Genomic DNA, 24,756 nt, shown 5'->3' on the forward strand with positions numbered 1-24,756 from the left:
GGTACTATCTAAAGCGGGCCATTTCTCATGTTCGTCCCCACCTGCCTCCTGAAAACACTGAGTTTCTGCCTCTGGTGGAGAGCAACAAACTGCCATCGAGAGTCAGAAGAACTGGGTTCTAGTCCCAGATCTGCACCTGACTCCTTGTGTGACCTTAGACAACTTCTGCCCACCTCTGGGCCTCAGTTTCCCCTTCCATGCAATAAAGGATAGGTCAGGTGGTCAGGAAGGTAGCTCTCCTTGGTCTCTGATAGTTTCTGTCTGACTCATGCCTTCACCCCACACAGATGCCCTTCTTTGTGGCTGGTGCTGAGTTAAGTGGGTGCTGCCTTTTGCATTTTCACCCATGTGTATTTCCACGGAGTTCTCATGCATACAGCGCATTGAGATCTTTGTCAGAAAGTGAACAGTTCTGATTTCCCACAGCCTTTTTGTATCGTGTACCCCACCTCCTCCTCTGCACACACAGTCAGTCCCAGCCATGGCAGTTCCGATGAGGTCAGACTCTGGCCCACCACCAAATGACGAGGAGCTGTTCACCACTGCCCTCGACATTCAATCCAGGCTTGAGAAGTAAATCCTGTTACTCCTTCCACTCGCTGGCCCTAGCCTTCTCCTTGTAGCCACCAAAGGCAGAATCAACCCTTAGAGATTTCGGTTATCATAGCTCCCCCTGCCCCAGCCTACTATCCTGGCTGAAGAGCCCTGGTTACTCTGTCTCAAAGCATGTTGATGGGCTTTGATCATGAACTCTTGGCTCCACTTCCCACAGCTGGGCTGACGGAAATCTTCCTGGGATGCCGCACAGACAGAGCAGCTCCCAGTGTCTCTGGCTCACCTAGACACAACTCTGACCCTGCGAGTAAAAGGGGATGGATCCCAGGCTGAGCTTTAACTTCCCTACTCGACTGGGTTCTTGGATGTCCCCAGGAGATCCCTAAGGGTCACTCCAGCATTACTATCCCATGAAAAGTCTGTTCAGACTGCTGTACAGCGTTCTTCAGGTTAAATGGCTTAAATTCTGGGTCTGGACTCATCTAGGAATTGCTGCATTGTTTGCAGAAAAACATATACTTTATGTCTATTGGTTCCTTTTGACTGGGAAATATTAGATTCTGATTGGATGAGAGGCTGTCTGGCTTGGTTGTGGCTGATTGATTACTGATTGGTTGAGATAGTGGACATTATGAATGGTCCTACCTTTTGATCGGGTAGGAGGCACTAAATGGACTGGCTAGCTCCGAATGCTGAGGGATGACAGGTGCTGAATTTGGATTGGATTGAGGCTTGAGTAGACTGGTTTATTGCTGATCTGGTTGGATGGACAGTTGGATGTTTTAGCAGTTACATGCTGGGCACAGATCCCCACTCCCTGCACTTTCAAACCAGTTCAAATGGCTTAAGTATGATGTAACCTTAGAGTAGCAGATAATCACACACACACATTTCCTAATAGGGCAGAATACACAGGATAGTTATTACACCTCTGAACTTTACCTTCATCACTGTAAAATGGGTATGATAATGCCAGCTACCCGCCAGTCTGTTGTGAGGCTCTAATGAGTGATAAAGGATGAGACTTAACCTTGTAGACTGGAAAACCCCTAAGTAGGCAGGAAACAGATACAACAGTATGTAGCAGAGCAGTGCTTTATAATCGCAAAGATGTTCCCACTCCCCTGCCCCATGCAGGCAGAGTCCAGTGAGGGGAGTATGCTGCCTAGGGAGGAATGACCCAACTTCCTTTTGTGTTTCCATCTGTCAGTGGGAACTTCCTCCCTGCTCCAGGCATCCAAGGAAAAAGTAGGAGGTTACCATAGCAACATGGCAAGGGATTAGGGCTGAGAAGGCCTTTTGCCTAAGTCCATCTTTAATGATGATCAATGTTTTTAATTTTTGAATAGATACACCCATATGGTTCAAAAAACCTAAACTTACATAAAAAGTAATACAGTAAAAGCCTTTTTTTCCACCCTTGTGGCTGTGTACCCTGCCCTGCTCACCCCATTTCCTAACAGAACCACTTTGGTTAACTTCATGTATATCCTTCCAGTATTTCTTTATGGTAACTGACACCTAGTGCGCACTTACTTTCTCCCAGGCAATCTTCTAATACATGTAATATTCTTTTACATGAGTTATCTCATTTAATCCTCATAACAACCCTATAGGATACGTGATGATATGAGGCCCCCATTTTGCAGAGGAGGAAACTGAAGGCCAGAGGCTTCCAGTTGCTACTGCTGCTGAAGCAACTTACCCTGGTTCATTCAGCTAGTGAGTCTGTCTCCCAAGTGCGAGTTCTTCACCACCAGTCATCTGCCTCCCTGTGAAGCGCAGGGGCAGGCAGCACGGGCTTTTTCAAGCATCTAGGCTGAGAGTGGGGGCGCCTACGTTTTACTGCAGGCACTACCCATCTCTGGTCGCTGGCTTCCCCGACTCTACAATGGACAAATCAGACTCAGCCCCTTCCGAAACCCCGGTATAGAAGACCCCAGCACTAATGCCTGCCCTCGCCCTCTCTGCTCTCTCCCCAGGACCGCCGCGAGAGCCTGCCCACTTCCCCGCCCTGGACGCCGGGTGCGTCCCGGCCCCCCAGCAGCCTGGACGGTTGGGTGAGCCCGGGACCATGGGAGCCGGGCCGAGGGAGCAGCATGAGCAGCCCCCCGCCGCTGCCGCCGCCGCCTCCACCGCCCATGTCCCCCTCGTGGAGCGAGCGCTCCGAATCCCCGATGCGACCTGAAACCGAGATGCGGCCCCCCAGCCGCCAACTGCAGGCGCTCCTGGCGCGAAATATCATCAACGCCGCCCGGCGCAAGAGCGCCTCCCCGCGGCCGGCAGGCGCCGAGAGCTTGCGGCCCTTCTCCCCGCCCAGGGCGCCGCCGCCGCCGCCGCCGCCGCCGCGCATGCGCTCGCCGCAGCCCGCCCGGCCCGGCCCGGCCACCGCCCCCGGGGCCACGTTCGCCCCAATCCCGCGGAGCCCGCTGCCGGCCGGGCCCTCGCCCTGCGCCAGCCCCCGCAGCCCGCTGCCGGCGGCGCCCAGGCCCTTCCCCTACCGCCGCTCGCCCACGGACTCCGACGTGTCCCTCGACTCTGAGGACTCCGGGGCGAAGTCGCCCGGCATCCTTGGCTACAACATCTGTCCCCGCGGGTGGAACGGCAGCCTGAGGCTCAAACGTGGCAGCCTCCCCGCCGAAGCCTCCTGCACCACCTAATGCCTCCTCCGCCCCACCTCATCCCCACCCCGGGATGTCCAAGCCGGAAGAAAAATCATCAGGCTTGGGAGATCCCAGCACCAAGCCCCCAAGGGGTCTGGTCTCTTTGGACAGCCCCGGAGATAAGGGGTCAGGGAGAAGAGCTCTGGGCTTGAGGGTGCTGTAGTGATCCAAGCTTGGGTTCTAGCCCTAACTCTCTCATTCAGTCGTTCTGTGAACTTGGGCAAGACCCTTCCATTGTCAGACCCTCAGCTTTCGAATCTGTTTAATGGGGCTTTGGCCAAAGCAATCTCAAACTTCTTAACGCCCCCTCCCATCAACACACACACACACACACACACACACACCCCTTGGAAGAGGCAGGGCATTGTGTATATGGACCCCTGGACTTGCTGCATTCCAGCTTCCATACTCCTCCCTCCCTTCCTGGCTCTGCTCTCTGGAGTCTGGCAAATGAGGGGTGTGTTCAGAAGATCCTAGGCCTAAGTTCCCTGTCCAGTCCCTGGCTTGACCATCCGCCTCCCTGGCACCAAGTCCCAGGCAGGAGCAGCTGTTTTCCATCCCTTCCCAGACAAGCTCTATTTTTATCATGGTGACCTTTAGAGAGGTCTCCCAGGCCGACTCAAGGTGCCCCTCTGGCTCCTCTGGAGAGAAGAGGCAGGAAGATTCCTCCTCCCAGATCCCTCTCGTGCTTCTCTCCGCCCCAGCTCAGATGGCCCAGTGCATCTTTTATGCAGCCAGAGGAGTCAGTAAGGCGACGATTTCCCCCAGGCCCAAGACTTGGCCCTCCAGGTTCCTCCAACCCACCTATCTCTTCTGGGTCCTTTCATGGCAGCCCTTTCAAACAAAGCTGAGCCCTTTCAGAGTTGATGTGGAGCTATCTATTATTCTGTAGCTTTACCTGACGGCCCTGAATTTGAGTTTGCCTATTTGGAAAGAGGGAGGCAAAGAGTTCCTTGTTATGGGACGTATGCAAGCAGTGGCCAGGGTGCATAGAGGAGATTCTAGTAGGGAATGGATTGGCTCAGATGACCTCTGAGGGCTCTTCCAGTCCTGAAATGCATTCCATGGTTTTAGGAAGGGAGGGAAAGTAGTGATGGAGGATTGGCTGGGCAGAATTCAGAGGCAGGTGAGCTTGGTGGGGGGTAAGAATGAGGGGTTAGACCAGAGTCAGCCTGTGTTTCTGCTTCCTTAGGAAGTATCCTACTGTTAGGTAACAGGCCCCAGTGTCCATATCATGCCCAGAGGAATGGGCACTGTTCTGCCCATCGCTTTCCCATTACTCTGGCCTAGCTAGTGCCTGGTGCCCAGTGGCCTGGCTGCAGGCCCTCGCCTGTCCCTTAAACCTTGATGGTTCTGATTCCAATCCCCTGGAGAACATGGGGAGGAATGTGGCTAAGTTCTATAGTTTCCAGAGTTGGCTGGTGGTGCCTTCTAGAGTTTCAGATACTAAATGCAGGGATGGGAGGCAAGGGGGTGAAGAGTGTTGTAATTGGCTGAGGATCAAAGGTGTATAGGGGAAAGGATACCAGGATGTTGCCAAAGATGAGGGACAGTGTGGTTTGGGGTTAGGGGTAGACTTATCCATCAGGGTGTTGTTAGACCTGGAACCCTTAGGTAAGGCTAGAGAAAGCTGGGGTCAAGATGGCAGTCAGTGTGTGGGTGGGGTGCTTTGGAGTAAAGAAGTGATCCCAGAGGCTTCCTGAGGCCTAAGGATTGGGAATACAGGCCCTGTTGGTGGGAAGATGAGAGGGTGCTCCTGCTTAGTCAGTGATGAGTGACCACATTTACCAAAGTCCCCACCTGCTTTAGGGTCCCTTGTATCATGGAAGACAGGGGCTAAGGCCTCTTTCAGAGAAGAGACACTCTTAGGCCACTGGCTGATGCAGTGGCATAGAATATCTACTTTTGCCTGCATTTCCACGAAGAGCCAGCAGGAGGCAGCTTTGAGAAGCTATAGTTCTGTTTGGCTGTTCTCTCCTATCATGGCCTTCTCCCCGAATCCTCTCCTGTAACCCTTTAGAGATCGCCTGTGTCCTGTCTCTTGCCTCCTGTAGAAATCGGCTCTGGCCCTAAATAAATGCTTCCTGCATCCTTCTGCCTCCTGGGTCTTTTTCAGCTGCATCTAAAGCACTTCCCTTCTCCCCAACCATAGAACAGTCATAGGGACTTTGGGTGAATGAGAACATTTGACACACATGGGATGGGAGCTTGAAAAGTAGCAACCATGAGGAGAGAAAGGGAACAACAGAAAAACTCTGGGCCATAGAAGAAGTCACTGGGTTGAAGTCCTGGCCCTGTCATCTACTGGGTAAGCTCATTCCTTCTCCAGGCCTCAGTTTCCCTATCTGTGTCATGAGTGAGCTGGGCTAGGTGATGTCTCAGGGTGGTATTATCCAGGTCCTGACCACAAGACACTGACACTAAAGTGGGCAGGGCCACGCTGGGTCAGAGCCCAGTGCTCTAGGGCTGCTTTCTCCTGGTAGGTCAGGACTCTACGCAGAAGGAGAATCTCATGTCCAAGTCCAGGCAACCCTAGTGAGCTCAGGACCCAGACCATCAAGGGTGCTTCTCTCCTGATGAGGGTATCACTTGCCTAGAGAAGGGGATTGTGGCCCGACTTTTAGGTGAGGCCGATCAAAACTGCCCTCAGAACCTCCCTCACCTTCCTCTCTAGAAGCTCGAGGCTGGCGAGGCACCTGAGGGGCAGGAAGCTAAGTACAAGTGGTCCACAGCAGAGTATGGGCTTCTGCCTAAGAAGGTGTCAGAAACATGCCCTTGAACAGTGTCCCGTCACAGGCACAGGTGCTCCCTGCCCTGGACCCAGTACATCCTTGCTGGCCCCACCCTTCCATGAGTGTGGCTAGTGCACCTCTGAACCAACCTTTACCTTCAGCTGGAACCTCTCCTGAACGCACTATCCCCCTGCCTCTTGCCGATCCCAGTCTCCAGACACTTCAAACCAAGTTCATCGGAAACTGAACTCAGTATTCACCCCCCACCACAATCTGCTCCTCCCGTTACCTTCATTAGTCGCTTGGCCAGACATGAGAGTGGCCCTCTCCTCATCTCCCACATCAAGTCTCTCACCAGGACTTGGTGACTCCCCCAATCTCCCCTCAAGTCCCTCTCCTCCTCTGCATGCCCTCTGTCCCTCCCCTGACCACAGTAAGTCCTGACTCCAGTCTAGCTCCCCCCTCCCCCATTTTCCACATGGCAGCCAGAGATGTCTTCAGAAAATACCAATCTGACAACTCCATTCCACTGCTTTAAACTTCAATGACTATAAAGCGCATTTGCCTTTTGAAAAGCCTGCTGTGATCTGGCCCCTGCCCACCTGTCTAGCCTCATCTATCAGCACCGCCCCTCCTCCCACCAGTTCGGACTCTACTTGTTGACCCCCTACCATCCTTATACATGACGTGGCCTCTGCCTGCAATTCCTGTGCCTTCTCTCTGCCCAGTGAACTCCCACTCATCCTTCAAGGCCCAGCTCAAATGTCTCCTCCTCTGGGAAGACTTCCCCACCCCCAGGCCGAGTTGGTGCAACCCTCCCCTGGGCACTCCCAGAGCATTTCCCATGATGCATCTAAAAGTCTTGTTTACGGGTCTGACTTGGGCCTGGCTGAGCTCATTGAGTACAGAGTCCTGCCTTATTTATTTTCAGTCCATAGAGAGAGGCTCAGAGAATGTGAGAAGGTGGGAAGGAGGGAGAGAAGAAGGAAAGAAGCAGAAGGAAGAAAGGAAGGAAAGAAGAAATGAGTAAGTCAAAGATATCAGAGGACAGTTCATTCATGCATTCATGCATCCATCCATCATCCATCCATTCATTCCACAAATATCTATTGCATTCTTATCAGGCCATATTCTAGGCATTAAGGTTCCAATAGCAAGCTCAAATGACTGGCGACTGACTCTCAGCATTTCCAGGTGACTTTGGGGTGTGCATATGAATGTGTGTGTATGTGTGTGCAAACCCTTCTGTTGGCAAGGGCCTGCTGCTGGGGCACCTGTCTTCCCTGGGGCCTGGTACTTTTAGCATCTGTCCCTGGATCCTGTTGCAGCCCGAAATAAGGCTGTGAGCCATGACAAGGCTGAGGCCAGAGCTGGCTGCAGGGCACTCTGCTCCCTGACTGCCTGACTGCTGTAAGGACACCGACCACTCAGCTCTCAGCTTCCTGACAAAGGTGTTATCTTGAGGGTCTGACACTCCCTCTGCCCACTGTGGTCCCATCTCTCAGGTACCAGGTTCCTAGGGGAGCTTGAGGAGCTGTGGGGAGTGGGCGGAGATGAGCCAATTCCCAGAGCCCCTTCCCCTCCAAGCAGAGCAAGAGCCCTGCAGAGGGTCTGGGAAGTGTGGGGCTTCAAGGGGGCCTAAATCCTGAGTTGGGAAGGGAGGGATTCTAAGCCCGAGGTTACTCTAGGTTAATGGGGAGGGGGTGGCCAGGATTTAAGATGGGGGATAGGTAATGGCACTCCTCAGAGGGAAGCAGGGTCCACGCCTGGAAAGTGAGGGGCCCTTCCTAATGTCTGTGAATTTCTGGAAGGGGAGTGTTTATCAAGAAACAGCCCTTTGGACTGTACAGTCCTCAGTGGTCCCGGCCAGAGCACTCTGGATCACCTCATGACCCTCACCCCAAAGGCATGTGGACGTGGCCATATCTGCATCCACTTTTAGGGGGCTTGTGGATGCCCTGAAGCCCATCCCTGGATCCCCATGGTCTAGCCCAGCGCCCTATGTTACAGAGAGGGGAACTGAGTCACAGAGCTGAGTGGCTGCTCACGGTTGCAGAGAAAGTCAGGGACACCGATTAGATCCCAAGTCTCCCAGCTCAGTGCCCACTGACCTGGGCGTGGGGCATCCAGATGGAGGCAGATTGTTTTTCTTAAGGAAGGAATATAGAAACACCTGGAAGCAAAGCAGAGGGGCACAGGAGAGCATAATCGGTCAGGGGGCTCAAGGGTCTGTCTTCTCTTTTGGGGGCAAGTTAGGGGATCTGGACTTGGGACCTGCAGGGTTCTCTGGGTCTCTCGACATCATTTTATTTGTAAATCTCCTCCAAGATTCCTAGAAAGTGCCATTAGATGCACATGGGGGGATGAAGGAGGCGGGAGAGAAGGGGCAAGGAAGAAGAGAGCACCTTGGGGTACTAGACTTACTGGGGTGATCACTTCGTAAGTTACATAAATGTCTAATCACTATGTTGTACAACTGAAACTAATATAATATTATATGTCGGTGGTAACTGAAAAGTTTTAAAAATTATATTTTTAAAAATAGAAGAGAAAACCATGTAAGTTAGCTCAGGGATGAGGGTAGAGGAAGGGTGCGATGTTTCTCTCAGCTTCCTTGGACCAGCCTGTGCCCTCAAGCCTCGGGGCTAAGTACTGGGGACCAGAGGGGAGGACCTGTCTTGCAGATCCCAGTGTCACCCCAGCCTACCCACCCATACCCCTCTCGGCCTGACATAAACCTCCAACCTTTGTCAGCCACTGATCAGACCTCACCTGAGGCAGTGGATGCAAACAGTCTGAGACCCCCACCTGCCCCGCCCCTAATCCCAGAGAGCACAGCCTGAGGAGAGTGCCTCTCCAGCTGCATGGAAGCCTCAGGCATCTCCCTCGCCCTCCCTGGGCCACAGGCTCCTTCTCTGTATGAAGAGACCTCAATGGCCCTGCCAGCTCAGAGAACCCTTGCCTGAGACTTTGAGGTGGAGCAAGGCTGTTCAGGGCTGGAGCGGAGCGGACCAAGGACTGGAAGGAGGTGTGAGGAGCAATGGAGGCCGCCGGGCCCATTTGCGGATCATTTCCCCCACAGGATGATCCCCAAGGAGCAGAAGGAGCCAGTGATGGCTGCCATGGGGGACCAACCAGGACCAGGTAAGGTGGCCCCAGCTCTTGTGCATTCCTCAGACCCCATCCTTTCTAAGTCCCACCCTGTGGCCCCTCAGGCCTGCTGTCCCCAGGCCTAGGCAAACAGGTGTGAGTTCCAGGCCAGCCTGACAGAGTACCTGGGGAATCTGCCACCTGGGCTGGGAAGCTTCCTGAAGCACTGGGAGGGGGCTTGCCCCGGTGTCCTCTCACCTAGGAGCTGAGGTTGAGTGCCCTAGACGGGCCCTGGCCCCAGCTAAGTCCTCACCTCAGCTCCGAATTGAGCTATGCGGGCTCTGGTCCCAGACCCAGCCCTAACTGCGGCCCCAAACTACCCCGCACACTTGTCCTTGCTGACGGAAACTGTGGGTCTCACTGAGAGTGGGGTAGGGTGGCAAAAGCGGGCTACCCAATCTGCCTCAAACCATTTCACTCAACAGCCAACTCATCCAATGAACAAATCCTCTAAAATACGTGTTTATCAACTTTATAAAACCTCTTCCGGAATTTTTGGCATAATTTCGGAGTCTGTTTATTTGGCCTACTTTAGAGCATTTCAAGTATTTTAAAAACAAATTCAACTAAGTCAGGGCTCTCAAACTTTTGTGTGAATCATAGTGACACAGCGTTGTTGGTTAAAATACACATTCCCAGCGTCCACCCCAGGGATTCTGATACAGCGGACCTGGACAGGGGCCGTCCATTCTCCTGTTAGGCAAGCACCCAGGAGCTTCTGACACAGGTGAACAGGGAACCGAGGGAGCTCGGACAAACCCTTGCCTCAGGGCACTGTTACAGCGCTGCCTCAGTCAGAGTTCTAAGAAGCATTTAATCATGTTGTATGACTGTATATGTGAGTTGTCCTTTTAACCTATCCTGTGTGTTCTTGCCTCCTTTTGTTGGAGTCAAGTTTCTTTGTTTTTCTATTTCATGATTTTATGTGCTAAAATATGCAAACTTTGGAAGGTGTTGATATTCTAACTAGAAGAAATCAGGCAATGCCTTCTCTCTTCTTGTGTCTAAGTAATTAATTAATTATGGACCCTTGAATATTGACACACATCATTTATGCTAGACTGGAAATGAATAAATTATTGACTATTGCTAGGGTATTAATTAAAGACAATTTTGACACTGAAGACAGGTAGAAAGAAAAAATCATCTCATGGTCTCACCACCAAAAGACAGCCATTGTAAAGTAATAATAATAAAAATACTTACTATTACCACGTGTCAGATACTGTGCTAAGAGCTTTTACGCTTTATGCCAGACTGCTTACTTAACCATAACCCTCACAACAACTCTGTAAGTTAGACATAATTATCCCTATTTTGCAGATAAGAAAACGGAGGCTCAGAGGAGCTAGGTGGTCACACATCTAGGAGGTGGTAGAGCTGAGATTCCACTCCAGATTTTTCTCTCTAGCGCTGCTTCTTTATTGTATACACATAATACATCGTTATAAAATATTCAGACAAAACAGACATGAATGACTCTGAAAGCAAAAGTGCCTCATAATGGAAGCACCTGGAGATAACCACTGCTCACATATTTGGGTCAATCCTTCTGTTCATATATATTTGTATAAATGGATACACATCCACGTGGGCTAAAGACTATGCACTGTGTTCTTCAGCTTAAATTTTTTTTCACTTAGCAGCATACCACAAACTTTCTATCCTAGTATGATTTAGCTCACTGCCTCCCCTTCCCTTGCTCCTTAGTATATAATATGTTATACACAATTATATTCACACACACATACACACACAGACACCCTGATGGTGGTCATAAGGGCTATCCTCAGGTTGGGACCCTTAAGAGCAGAGCCTGAGGATTCTCGAGCAAGTGACTTATTAACGTCATGCTCTCAGAAGGGAAGTGACGTAAGCAGGACGGCGCAGGGGAAATTGTTAAGCAAGGATGTGGGCTCAGCTGTAGCTGAGGTTCAAGATGACCCTGTGAAGCCTCCAGAACATGAATTACGCCATAGAATTCATCCCATCTTCAACAAGGGGGCTGGCCACGTCTGTTTACCTGGGCAGTCCTCTGCAGAAGGTGGAAGTTTTGGACGGCTAGCCACTGGTAAAGGGCATCTGGACAGCACCCACCATAAGACTGACCCCCAGTTTTCACAAATTGAAACCTCACTGTAATAAACATCCTTGTATGAATATCTTCAGGCATGTTTATTCAATTTTTTCTCCCCAAGAATGGGTGCTTAGAAATAGCATTGCTTAGTCAAATAGGTTTTATCTATAGTTTTTCTCTTTTCTTTAAATATTGAGCTCAGTTCATCCAGATAGGATTTGAGAATACAATGCCAGGAGAATTTTTATTATGTATTTACATATAAATAGTCTTTTATATTTTTTAAGTATGCAGCACTTTTTCTTGTTTAAAATGAAAACAAAAAACAGTGCACACAATTTCCAGCCCTCCTCCTCCCTAAGGCCCATAAGTCATCACTGCTAACAGGCATGTCTCCTTGCAGATTTTGCAGTATGTGCATAAATATATATTAATGGTTTAAAATATATGAGTGGGACCTTAGAATACAGATTCTTCTGAAACTTACTTTACCCCCCTTTTCACCTACAGTGGATTTCTTTCTGTTCCTGGAAGGTACTTTCTCTATATTTGCTGAAAGAATGAACAGAAACATCAACCTCCTTTTTGAAAAGGCTGTGTAGGAGTCCACAGGATGGAGTCACAGCACCTGAATGGCCTCAGGGCCGCCTGGTGTCCACGTCCATCTCCCTGACTCATTCACTCTCCCACACTATTCTCTTAGACAACTTCAGCAACCTCTCTCCTCAAACCTCCCTCCCCTACTTCCTCCCCCATCTTCATTCTCAGCTAATGACCTTGCTTCTTTCACTGAGAGAAGTCAAGTCACCAAAAGAGACCGTCTGCAGGCTGCCCCCTGCATGCATATCAGTCCACTTGCTTGCCTGTGTCCACGTTTTCAGTTTTCCTTCTTGATGTGGTAGAACTCTCCCTGCCCCTGTCTGAAGCCAACCCTTCTAGGTGGGCACCAGATGCCCTCCCCTCCCCTCTCTCCTGCTCAAGGACACTCCTGCAGTCATTCTCCTGTCTCTATTGCATTGTCAAATGTTCCCGTCATCAGCTAACAAACATGCTGTTATTTCTCCCTCTTTAAAAACAAACATGCACTTAATACCATTGAACTGCACATTGAAAAATAGTTAATCAAAAATAGATGATCAATTTTGTTATGTGTGTTTTCCCACAATAAAAATTTTCAAGCAAACACAAAGAAAAACAAACAAACAAACAAATCCCTCTTGATTCTACAGCTGCCTCTAGCCGTGGTCCTTTAGAGCACAGTTCCTCAAAGCAGTTGTCTCTACTTTCTTCCCTTTCTCTCCTTTTCTCTTTTTCTCATTTTATTTAGCCGATTTCCAAACACACACAAATGTAGAGTGCAAAGCCACATGGTTCCCCTTTTATTCCTGGAATCCAAAGCAAATCCCAAAGAGCATGTGATTTCATGTCCTCAATACTTCCAAACACATCAAAAATAATAAAAAGCACATTTCCTTATACCACAAAGATATTAGCAAAGTGAACAAAATTAGCAATATTGATTGAATACTATCTAATAACCAGTCCCATAGTCAACTTTCTCCAATTTTCTAGTTTGTTTTAATGAGAATCCAAATAGGGCCATTGTTTTTATTTGGTTGCTATGTCTCTTAAGTCTCCTTTAATCTAAAATGCACCCCTCCCTTTTTTTTTCATGTCATTCACTCCTTTGAAGACATCAGGCCAGTTGCCCTGTAGAATGTCCCACATCCTAGAGTTGGCTCATTGCTTCCTGGTGGTGTGGTTAAATTGTCCCTCTGTCCTTTTCTCTTGATTCCTTTCCAATAAGACTTTCACACCCAAATACTCCACAGCAACTGCCTTGGTGAAGATCACCAATAGTAACGGCACGTTACTAAATATTGTGGTCAATTTAGCCCTCATCGTACTTGACACATGAGCAACATTTGACTGTGTTGATCACACCACCCTCCCTGAAATGCTTTTATCATTTGGTTTCCAGGATACCACACTCTAGATTTCCTCCCGCTTCACTGGGTGCTCCTTCCCAGACTCCAGGACTGGTTCCTCATTTACCTACATGTGGAGGCCCTGGCCACCAACCTGCTATATTCCTAACGATAAGAAATAAACGTAATATTTTTCACTGAAGAAAACCAACAACAAATACCATTTATATGCTTGCGATGCCTCAGTTTTCACCTTAGGTCAGTTTTCTCCCATGAACACAAGACTCACACATCCCGCTCCCTCCTTGGCCTCTCCACTTGGATTTCTACAAGGCTCTTCAAACCTTATTTGACCAGTTTTGAAGAAAATTAAGGGGCTTTGAATGTGGACTTGGCGTGATATAAAACAAAAAGTTGTCCACTTGGAAAGGTGGAGATCTTTAATTGATAAAAGACGTTATAAAGCACATAGGCTATGATTTCATTTTGGTTAAAAACTCATATATAAATATATAGTCATTGGAAAAGATAGGAAAGGATATATCCTAAGGTGTTAATAATGGCGATCTCTGAGTGGTAGAAAAGGGTATTCTTCTTTTCTTTTTCTCTTATAGCTGTATTTTCTAACGTTCTTTAATACATATAGATAATGTTCTATAATAATAAGAGGCTATTTTAAAAGTAAAAGAACACACGTCTAAAGCCGAACTCCTGATCTTTCCCCGCACCTTCTCCTCCAGGCTGCCCATCTCAGGGAGTGGCTGCTCCATCTCTCCGGTGCCTCAGGCCAGAAAGCCTCCACTCCTCTTTCTCTTTAATGCCCCACATCCATGGCTCACCTTTAAAAGATATCTAGAATCTGTTAATTTCTTACAACCTCCACCACCGTGGACAACGAGCTGCACCGGAATTTCATGGAAGAAATACAAATGGCCAAAGAATATCTAAAGCAGAGCTTAATTTCACTGAGTGTCAAACACATGCAAATTAAACTCGGAGGTGTCATTTCTGCCCACCAGGTGGGCAACACGTCCACTGAATGATGACACCTGGTATTGACAGGAGTGGGAGAAGCTGGTATTCTCACACACAGTGGACAGTGCTGTGAGGAGATCCCCTTAGAGGTGGCTGCGAATACCCTACGGGTGAGGTCATAAGGGCTCGCTCTGGCCTCTCCCCACAGTCCCTTTGCTGGACCTGGGCAAGAAGCTGAGTGTGCCCCAGGATTTGATGATGGAGGAGCTATCGTTACGTAACAACAGAGGATCCCTCCTCTTCCAGAAGAGGCAACGCCGTGTGCAGAAATTCACCTTTGAGTTGGCAGCCAGCCAGCGGGCGGTGAGTAAGATCCCCATTGTGCTCACAAGGAAACTGAGGCCCAGAGAGGGCCAGTGGTTAGCCTAAAGCCAAACCATGAGCTGCGTGAGCACCTCTGGCCCCTGAGAGTCCCTCAAGCTCCAGCTACAGAAGGCTGAGCCCCTGCCTTGCTGTGTGATCCTAGAAAAGTGTTAAACCTCTTTAGGCATCTCTCCCCAGACACAAAACAGGGCAGGATGAGCTTCAGAGGGAAGGGGTTCTGGCTTCTACAAGGGCTGAAGAACAGTCATACGCTCTGGACGAGCAGGATTTAGATTAGACTTGACCTAAGATGGAAAACTCAGAATGCCTTTTTCCCTTCTCACTGGAAGAAGGAAAAGGTCATGGGAACAGTCTAGTCTGCTGGCAGAGAAAGGAGGCAGGAATGGTTTATCCCTAGGCTTCAAAAAGGCAGCAGGCAGTTTCAGGTACGTACTTCTAAGGAACTCGGGCCATTGCATCCATGCTCCACGCAATTTCTGGATGAGACAGGAGGCGACTGAGAAGGAGCAAAAGGTCAGAATAATAAAGGTGACAAAACCCCTACCTTTGCTATGTGCCTAAGACAGTGCTAAGTGATTCACATGTATCATCTCATTTAATGCTCAAAAAGTGATATTATCATCATTATCTCAATTTTACAAAGAGCGAAACTGAGGCTTAGGAAGGTGAAGGGTCAGTATTATTATAGCAACTAACATATAGAGCATCTCTGTGCAGAGCAAGGGGTGTAGCGCTCTACACTATGAACTCATACCCTGCAACATCGCTGGGAAGTGGGCGCTAGGATCATGTGCCCCCCCTTACTTTGGTGGAGGGTGATCCCTGGCCTTTGTGGCGCTGAACCTCCCTGCGGTTTGTCTGACCCCCACAAATGGTGGCGGGGAAGGCAGCTGGAAACGGTGAAGGGAAACCCTACAGGAGGGGAAGCTGGGGAAAGGGGCCTGGCGGCTGGAAGACAACGAGCCCGCCCGTGTCCAGGTTGCCAACGGCCCGGAGGAGAGCTACGGCTTCCAACTCCACACCTTACATACTTCTCCCGGGGTCCCCGAGGACAACCAGCCCGCAGCTTCCCAAGCAGAGCGCGCCCGCAGCCCCAGCGCCCTGGCGCCAGGTAAGTGGCCTCCCCGGTCCCGGGACCAGAGCTGGGGGACCGGAGCGTGGGAGTGCCCCACGGAGGCGGGGGAAGGAGGAGAGTGTCTAGTCCACGCCCCCCCCCCCCCGCCCGTTCACAAACATACACACCCCTCCACGGACCTAACACAAGCCCAAAGAGGAGCAGCCACACGACCCAGGTCACACAGCGAGCCCGAGTTCCAGCCAAGACCAGAACCTGCGTCCTAACTCGTGATTCCCCTGCTCCAGTCCTCGTTTCCAGGGAGGGGGAAGGGTCTTCTTTGCTGGAGCAACTTTGGCTTCACCCCCTCCCCTTTCTCGGCTCCAGTCTTCCCTCCCCCAACCGCATCCGAGGTGGACGTGGGAGTGGGGCCGAGGGAGGAAGGAACCCAGGCCCCTTCCTGCCCACCTCCCACGCGCCCTGCTCCACCTCCAGGCTATGCCGAGCCACTCAAGAGCGTCCCGCCGGAGAAGTTCAACCACACTGTCATCCCCAAGGGCTACCGCTGCCCGTGGCAGGACGTCATCAGCTACCGGGACTACCAGAGCGATGGCCGAAGTCACACCCCTAGCCCTGCTGAGTACCGAAATTTCAACAAGTAAGGCGGCAGACAGCTTGGGGAGAGAGAGCCCGAGGGTACAGGGTGCGCAGGAGCCAGTCACAACCAAGGCAGTAGCTGCATTTCTTGAGCACTTTCTACATGACAGGCTCTATCTGAACACTTTATATACGTTTAGTGAGCTCTTGCTAGAATCTAATAAAATGCTTGCCTCAGTACATAGTAGGTGCTCAATAAATGCACAGGGAATAAGTGGGTGAATGTGTCACACATCTTGTTGGATCCTCCCCACAACAGGGTGGTTGGCTATGATTTTTCTTATTCTGTTGGTGAAGAGACCACTCAGGATTATCAACAACCTGCCCAAAGTCCCAAAGCAAGGAAGCAGCGGCAGGGCTGGGGTCCAAGTCTGGGTTTGTCTGACTCCAGAGCCGGTTTCTTGTTCTCTCTCACTGCCTTGTGCCACGTCTTTGATGGCATTGAGGTGCACGTCCTTCCCTGGGTGGGGGCCCCAGATCTCACCAGTCCTAGACTAGCTCAGTCTTTCCTCACTGGTCTGGAAGAGGCCTAGAAAGTGGCTTTGAGGCTGTAGCAAAGTGGGGAGTGGCAGTGAAACGCTGCACACCCGAGGTGAGAGCCACAGAGTGGCTCCCGCTGTTTAGAGCATGGGGCCTCAACGTGGGCTTAAATGCAGACTCCTTACCTGGCTAAGTGGCCTTAGGGGAAGTCACTTAACCTCTCTGAGCCTCCATTTCCCCATCTGTACAATGAAACTATTACAGTATCTACTTCCTAAGGTTGTTGTGATGGCATAAGGAGCCATAGGCATAGTTTCTGGCAAGCTCTTAATATTAATAATAGCTGCTATTATTATTATTATTTACAGGCGGAAATGAAGGTGATAGCTAGAAAAGCTACTAGAGGAGACTTGAAAGGAATAAATTTAACATCCTGCCCTAGGGGCCAGAAAACAAATTATAGGAGTCAAGACAGGAGCTTGGCACTTGGAGGAAGGCCTTGGGCTGGGGGTTGGATTTCAACTGCAGTTGGCTTCCTCAGTCTGATGCTATTTCTGAAAAATGCTCCTCTGGCTTGGACTGCATTTGGTGTGGAAGTGCAGGGTCCACAGAGAGGAGGCCACAGGCCAACTCTTCTGGCACCTGCTCAGACCACACGTGGAGACTGTGTCTGTCTGACAAAGGTAGACGGATGGCCGCCAGGGCCTGGCTGGGCCTGGAGACCAGGCCCTCTGAGGGAGGGCTGCAGGATTAGGGACGATGGGCCTTGAGAAGAGACTGTTCAGGAGGGACATGACTGCCTTCATACAGCTCATAGCCACGGAGGGCCCTGATGGAAAGAACTGCACTCAACAGGCTCTGTGTGAGCCATGAGCCATTGGGGTTTACGGCCGGGCAGGCCTGTGCTCTCTCACCTACTGGGGCCCTCAGACCCTGCCTGCCCAGCTATTTAAAACCCTCACTGAGCATTTACTCCTGGCAGCCAGCTCAGATCACAACCCCATCCGTCTTATACCTCAGATAAGACAGGCTGAGGCACAGTCCCATGAACAAAAAGAGGGTCTTAGGGAGCCCTGAGCCCAGAAGCCTTCTGGGGCAGAAGGGTGAACTGAGGCAGACTGAGGAGGAAGAGCAGTGTTGGTCGCCAAGCTGTGTTCAGGATCCAGGGCTCTGGGCTCTTAGTCAAGGGCCCAACTGTGAGGCTTGCTCAGCTTGGAAACCGCCCAGCCTGTTCTCACGGGGCCTGGCTGTTGCCGCCAAAGCTGGGGTGGTCCAGGCAGAAACCCTGTCCTTGCTGGAACCCAGGCCCTGGCCCAAGGTTCGCCTCTCTACCGCAGGGGCAAGCACCCCCATTTCCCCATTGGTCCCAGGCTGTGGGGAAAACATGACATGAGCCATGCTTTTCATTTTTCTTAAAATATAAAAGTTTTTAAATTATATACTTAATATTCTCTTAAAACAAACGAACTAGGCAACTACAGATAAAGGTAGGGTTCCTTTGTTCACCGTCCTAATCCCAGTTCCCTTCCTAAAGGTAACACTGTTGTCAGGCTGGTGTGTAGGTTTTCAGAACATTTTCTATGGGCAGCTCCGTACCTATGGGAGATACAGCATTGTTTTCCGTGTATGTGTTTTAATACTTTGCATTTCTTTCTGTAACGTGCTTGCTTTTTTCATTCAACATTATTCTCTTAAAACCTACTTTACTTACTACATACAGATTGTTTCCCTTTTAAGCTGCTGCATAATATTCCATCATTTGAATATACATTTGTCGTGTCCATGCCTCTGCCAGTGGACAATGGGTTGTTTCTGGTTTGTCACTAATCCTTGCTCACACTGCTTCCTTGTGCATACACACACGTTTCCCTAAGCCATATGCTGGCAGTGGAGTTGCTGGTTGACAGTTGCACATTTTCAGGTTAAAAAGATCCTGCCACATTTTCCTTCAAGGGAGCAGCACCAATGTACCCTCCAAACAGCAGGATATGAATGAAACTTTGCCCATTATCGAATTGTTTCTTCTTGCCAGTCATATGGGTGAGAAATGGCATGTGTGTTGTCATCTGTACTTCCCTGATTCTCCATGCTGTTTGTAATCTTCCCTTCTCTCTCCAGTTTGCAGTAGATTGTTCTAAGAGGAGATAACAAGAGGAAGGAAACACTATTCAACTCTACTCCCTCCTGGAACTTAGGGGGAATCTAGAGTTTTGCCTACGACAAACCAATTCTAACGCTGAAAATTTCACTCCAATTTCTAAACAACAAGCCATCCTGACCAGGTGCAGAGCTGGAGAAACCTGTTAAAGATAGTATGAAACCTTGCTGTACAGAAGGGGAAACTGAGGCCCAGGGAGAGGCAGGGGTGGGGCTCCACACGGTGACCCGCATGTCAGTATTCTGCCATTCCTGTCCCATAATTCCCACCCCTCCTGCTGCTCTTCTTTCCCCAGGACCCCGGTGCCCTTTGGAGGAGCCCTGGTGGGGGAGACCATGCCCAGGGCAGGCACCCCCTTCGTCCCGGAGCTCATCAGTGGCTTGGAACTCCTCCGCCTCAGACCTAACTTCAACAGAGTGGCCCAGGGCTGGGTCCGCAACCTCCCAGAGTCTGAGGAGCTGTAGCCCCAGCCTGCATCTTCAATTCCCCGATCGCAGACTTCGGGGAATATCTGGAGCCAAGACTTGTGAACAGCACTTCACAGTATATGAAGGGCCTTCACACACAAAACCTATGCCAGTCACAAAGGTCACAAAGTTCAGTAGTCCTTAATTGTGGTGTTTAGAAAGCTTTTCCTTTTACTGAGATGCAGCTGGTCTTTATTCATGCGCTAAACATTTACTAAATACCTACTATGTGCTAGACACTGTGACAGGGAGAGGGGCCCTGGCCTAGAGTAGGAAAAGACAGCAGGGCAGATTTGTAAAGCAGTAAATTACCTTAATTTTCCCTAAAGCATGCTAATTGGCAACTGAGGAACAAAGTGCTGTGAGGCAGAGGAGGGGGTCTCTAACCCTGGGTGTGGGGTGGGATTCCAGGAAGCTTCCCAGAGGAGTAAGAGTCCATCAAGGGAAGAGGGTGTGATGGGGAGGGCATTCCTAGTGAGCCAAGCTGGGTGTGTGGGGAAGATGCAGAGCATAGGCGCAGGGATTCTGGAGAAGGGAGACGGCTGTGTCAGAGGAGTCGGTGACTCTGCAGAGGGCCAGGTTGGGTGGGCTGTACTGAGATGATGGACAAAGTTCTTAGGCTGGGGAGTGAAGGGTCTGGATAGTTGCTATGTGGGGCAGATTGGAGGGTAAGGCAGGAAGCCAGGAAGCCTTGAAGGAACAGGCTTGGACTAGGGAGGTGAGCATGGGGATGGAAAGACTGGGCACCCTGTTCTGGAGGAAGGCCTCGGCCTGGGTGTTGGATTCAACTGCAGTCGGCTTCCTCAGTCTGATGCTATTTCTGAAAAATGCTCCTCTGGCTTGGACTGTATTACGTGTGGAAGTGCAGGGTCCACAGAGAAGAGGGCAGAGGCAAAGGGGGGCACTTATAAAGAACCTTCCCACCTCCTTCTGCCCGCCGTTCTGAGCAGGCCCTGAAGTAGAGCTTGCCCTAGTCCTCAGGAGTAGTTCGGGGCTCTACTCCAGCTCCCTAGGAAGAGGAGAGAAAGGAATGCCTCTCAGTGCAGGTGGTAATGGTGGTGGTGGTGACGATGGTGACAGCTGCTTTTTCTACTGGGTGCCTCAGTGCTCAGGCTGGTATTAGGTTCTCTACAAGTCCTATTTCTAATTTCCAGTACAACCCTGAGAGAAAGGATTGCCCCATTTCACAGATGTGGATATCCAGGTTCAAAAGTGGGAAGTGGCTTTTCCAGAGACAGAACCCAAACGGTGTGTCCTATTCCAATGGAAGTCTCTTCACTGCGCTGGGTGGCTAAGCCAATGCCCACTGACTCTGGGATCACGTAATCTTGGTGCCCGGCCTTAGAGTTTAGAGGTTAAGGGAGCAGGCTGGGGAGTCAGACTGCATGGGATGGGTTCTAACTGCCACTGTTAGCCATCGAGCAGGTCATTTCTCACATGTGGGCCTGTTTCTCCAGCTGTAAGATGAGGAAGTCCCTGTATTGGGTTGTACTGAGCACAGTGACAGACAATACATAGTAGGCACTCAATCGTTATTAGACTTCATGTAACCACTTCTCTTGACTGGAAAAGACGTTTTTGCAGTGGATGCCACTTGAGAAGCAGGCTGCTAGGATGTGATTGGGGGTTAGTGAGCTGAAGCCTGAAGGGAAACCTCTGGTCACTGCAGGGCTCCCTTTGGACATGAACGACCTCCCCTTGCCTCCCTCTGCCTCTTCCCTGACTCTCTCAGGGAGATGAGAAGTTCAGGAATCTAGCTGGTTCTTAGATACATGGGATAATGGTTGCATTTGCCTTTTGCTCTGGACTTCCACTGCGCCCTGCACAGTCTAACGGGGCCAGAAGCCAGACCCTTAGAATTGCTTACAATTAATGGGCTGCCTTGGATTTGGGCACTGCCTTTTAAAGCCATGTTTCCATGAGCCGAAAACCAACCATTAAAGTGTCTGAAACAGAAGTGACCGCCTTGGGTTGGCTCTGCTATGCTCTAGAGGGTCATGGCGCTCCTTCCTTTCTTCTTCTAATAATATGACTTGCACTCATGTTGTTTAAAAAAAAAAGAGCTTATAGTAAAAATAAACAAACAAAGGAAGAAGTAAAATGGAAAGGTATCTGCCCACATAGCCCCTCCCATGCGACACAGACCTTCCCACCCTCCTGCACCTCAGAGGTAACCACTGGTAGCAACTTGGTCCTTCTAGAATTCTAGGATTATTTGAATAGATAACTATGTACATGGGTAGAACTGCACAAGTGCAAAGATGTGTCTTTGTGTTCATGGGATCATACTACATGTATTAGTTTGTATTTTGCTTCTTTATTCAACCATAAGTAAAATTTGGATCCTGAAAAAGCACGTCATTAACCTTTCATATCATTTGGGGGCCTTCATATAAACCTCTCCATACGTTTGTCTGTTTTTGTTCTTTATATAAATGAAATCACACAATGATACAGAAATAAAAAGGACAGAGGCTAGCCAAAACATTGGGAATCTGACATTAGATATGGCAGCAATGAACACGAATGACCTACAGTTACAGGCAACGATCCAGAGGCATCTCAGAAACAAAAGGGTAAGCCAAGGAGGGCACACCCATATGTATGTGTTTACTGATGCAAAGCAGTGTTGAATACAGTCAGGATAGTGGTAACTGTGGGAGGACAGAAAGGTTTGCGATTGTGAAGGCACACATAAAATGCTTCTGAGAAAGCTGGAAATTTTCTATTTCTAGATCTGGGTGACTGTTACACAGACATTCACTTTAAAAATATTTAGTTGTACATTTGTGTTTTATGTACTTTTTCTGTACATGATATATTTTACCAAAATCATCCCTTCTTTTAAAAAAGTTAGTAGATTAATAGATTAGATGTACATGAAGAGAGAATCTGTGAACTAAAAGTGCCCACAATAAATCACAGAGACGTAAAGAAACGGAAAACATGAGAGCGAAGTTAAAAGACATGGCAGATAAAAAGAAAATGCCCAAACGACTAATAGGGGTTCCAGAAGTTTAAAGTTGACCAGTGATTTTCCAAACTTGATACAAGGTTAACACTCACATAACCATCACCCTGTCATGAGAAGGATAAATTAAATCCACACCTAAGAACGACTGCAGTGAAACTGCATAACTCCAATGTCACAGAGAAATTTCAAAGGCACCCAGACCAAAAAAGTTAGATTACCTACAAAAGAACAACACTTAGAATAACAGCAATAATGGAAAAATATCTTCAAGAAGTGAGAACAAAATACATTTTCAGACAAATAAATATTAAAGAGAGCATTCCACCTACCCCAGAAAGAACGGCAAAACAAAACAAAAAACACGCTTTGGGAAGGATCCAGAAAGAAAAGTATAAAATCTAAGCAGCAATGGTGAGCAGAAAAATCAATTGCATAGTTGGCAGAAAGGATGAAAAAGAAGCAAAGGCACATAAAATAAAGTGGTATAAATACATTCAAATGTATCAGTTATCACAACAAATGTAAATGGATAAGACTCACCAGATTGGATGATCCATGTTGTTCACAAGCACCAATCCTAAAAATATAACACAGATGTGAAATAGAGAAATGGAAAAGGATAAAGCAGTCAAATCCCATCCCAAAGACATGTGTTTTACCCTTGTGCACTATTGGTGGGGTTGTAAATTGGTGCAGCCACTATGGAGAACAGTATAGAAGTTACTAAAAAAATTTACAACTATGACCCTGCAATTCTGGGTATCCGAAGAAATCCAAAACAATTCAAAAAGATACATGCAACCTGATGTTCACTGCAGCATTATTTACCATAGCTAAGATATGGAAGCAACCTAAGTTCCCATCAATAGATAAATAAATAAAGAAGATGTGGTACATATGTATAATGGAATATTATTCAGCCATAAAACAGAATGAAATCTTACCTTCTGTGACAATGTAGGTGGACTTAAAAGGTATTATGCTAAGTGAAATAAATCAGAGAAGGAAAGACAAATACCATAGGATTTCACTTATATGTGGAATCTAAAAACAAAAACAGAAAAAAGGAACAAAACAGAAGCAAACTCATAGATACAGAGGAGAAACTGATGGTCGCCATAGGGGAGGGCGGTTGAGGGCATGGGCAAAAAAAGGTGAAAGGGATTAAGAAATACAAATTCCAGTTATAAAAATAGGCATGGGGCCATCAAGTACAGCACAGGGTATATAGTGAATAATATTGTGGTAACTGTATGGTGCTGAATGGCTTACTGGGGTGATCACTTCGTAAGGTATATAAATGTCTAATTACTATGTTGTACACCTAAAACTAATATAGGTCAACTCTAATTGAAAAATAAACTTAAAAAAAGAAATGCGTTCTAGCCGTACTATCAGGTAAGACTTTCTGACAAAAAGCATTATTGTAATAAGGATCCTTAGAAAACGATAAACCCATAATCATAGTGCAATATTTACACATTGCTTTCAATTATTGATCAGTTATCAAACAAATGAGTAAAGATATGGAAAACTTGAACAATAAAATGAAAATGTACAATCGTATACCACCAAATTGGAGAATACTCATTATTTTAACTACCTAAGAAACACTTTTAATAAATAAACAGAAAATTAACACCTTGTGCATCAAATGACACTGTCAAGAGAATGAAAAGACAACTCACAGATTATAACTCAAAGAACAAATCATAGGCCCATGGTGGTAAGTAAATGGGGAGAACAGGACAAATCTCCCTTCTTTACGGAAGACTTTCAAATAATATATGTAGATACTCCCTGCTTCAGGAGGTGGAACATAATTCCCTCCTACTGACTAGTGGACTTGCTGACTTCAAAAGAATAAAGCATAGGAAGGGAAAATAGCACCTTTACAAAGGAGAAACCTGAAAGACACCACCTTAATCCAGTGGTCAAGCCAGAGACCTGGGGTGTTGGGGTCACCCTAGACTCCTTTCATCTCTTTATCTCAGGTTACGTTTCACTGATTTGGTTTCCAAACTACGTCACATCTCACTGCCCATGGGCATTCACTCTCTTACTTCAGTAGTCATGCTGCTGCACCTTCTGAGCCTTCTCTACGAGGGGAGCCGCTCAAAACACTACCGGTAGTGAGAAGGGTTAGGAGGTGAGGCATTATGACTAGACAGAGGTTAAGTAACATGCCCAAGGTCACAGAGCTGAGCGGTGCTGAAGTGAGAATTTGAACTCAGGTAATTTGGCTCATCTGTTTAAACCATTACTCAGTATAAACAAAAATGGCTTTTGGTCTTTGTGATCAAATTTGACTACATGTGTTATTACAGTAACATTAACTACTTGAATAGATAAATCCCCAGGTCTCAATGGCTTACTATAACAAAAATGCCTCGTATCACAATGCTCTCAAGGCAGTGACAGAAAAACCCAGTTTCCTTCCACCGTGACTCTGCCATCTTCCAGAGATCCTGTGCATTTGGCCAGAAGGGGAAAAAGCTTATA

At 48.5% G+C, this 24,756-nt stretch overlaps 2 protein-coding genes across 9 annotated transcripts in view; both read left to right on the plus strand.

Annotated features, from left to right (window-relative positions):
• The window catches only part of SYNPO (synaptopodin), a 63,389-nt gene extending 58,080 nt beyond the window's left edge, over positions 1-5,309 (plus strand). For all 6 annotated transcript variants that reach the window (XM_088798737.1, XM_088798736.1, XM_019734373.3 and 3 more), the window contains one exon: positions 2,538-5,309. In XM_088798737.1, coding sequence (XP_088654863.1) covers positions 2,538-3,215 — 678 coding nt within the window. In that variant the 3' untranslated portion in view covers positions 3,216-5,309. The remainder of the gene's footprint in view (positions 1-2,537) is intronic.
• A 148-nt stretch (positions 5,310-5,457) lies between these two features.
• MYOZ3 (myozenin 3) lies at positions 5,458-22,559 on the plus strand. 3 transcript variants are annotated; one of them, XM_019734431.3, is made up of 6 exons: positions 5,458-6,976; positions 9,033-9,094; positions 14,289-14,443; positions 15,443-15,575; positions 16,014-16,176; positions 19,109-22,559. In XM_019734431.3, the coding sequence occupies exons 1-6, from the start codon at positions 6,633-6,635 to the stop codon at positions 19,275-19,277; spliced, it is 1,026 nt and encodes a 341-aa protein (XP_019589990.2). In that variant the 5' UTR covers positions 5,458-6,632; the 3' UTR covers positions 19,278-22,559. The 3 variants fall into 3 exon arrangements, with proteins under 3 accessions (XP_019589990.2, XP_074169889.2, XP_019589988.2); XM_074313788.2 differs by lacking the exon at positions 5,458-6,976 and adding an exon at positions 7,068-7,144 and having other exon boundaries at positions 19,109-21,633; XM_019734429.3 differs by lacking the exon at positions 5,458-6,976 and adding an exon at positions 7,241-7,455 and having other exon boundaries at positions 19,109-21,633.
• Positions 22,560-24,756: the final 2,197 nt, after the last annotated feature.

This window comes from Rhinolophus sinicus, chromosome 5 (genome assembly GCF_057876585.1).
Source record: "Rhinolophus sinicus isolate RSI-liver-muscle chromosome 5, RSI-T2T, whole genome shotgun sequence".
Classification (NCBI taxonomy): domain Eukaryota; kingdom Metazoa; phylum Chordata; class Mammalia; order Chiroptera; family Rhinolophidae; genus Rhinolophus; species Rhinolophus sinicus.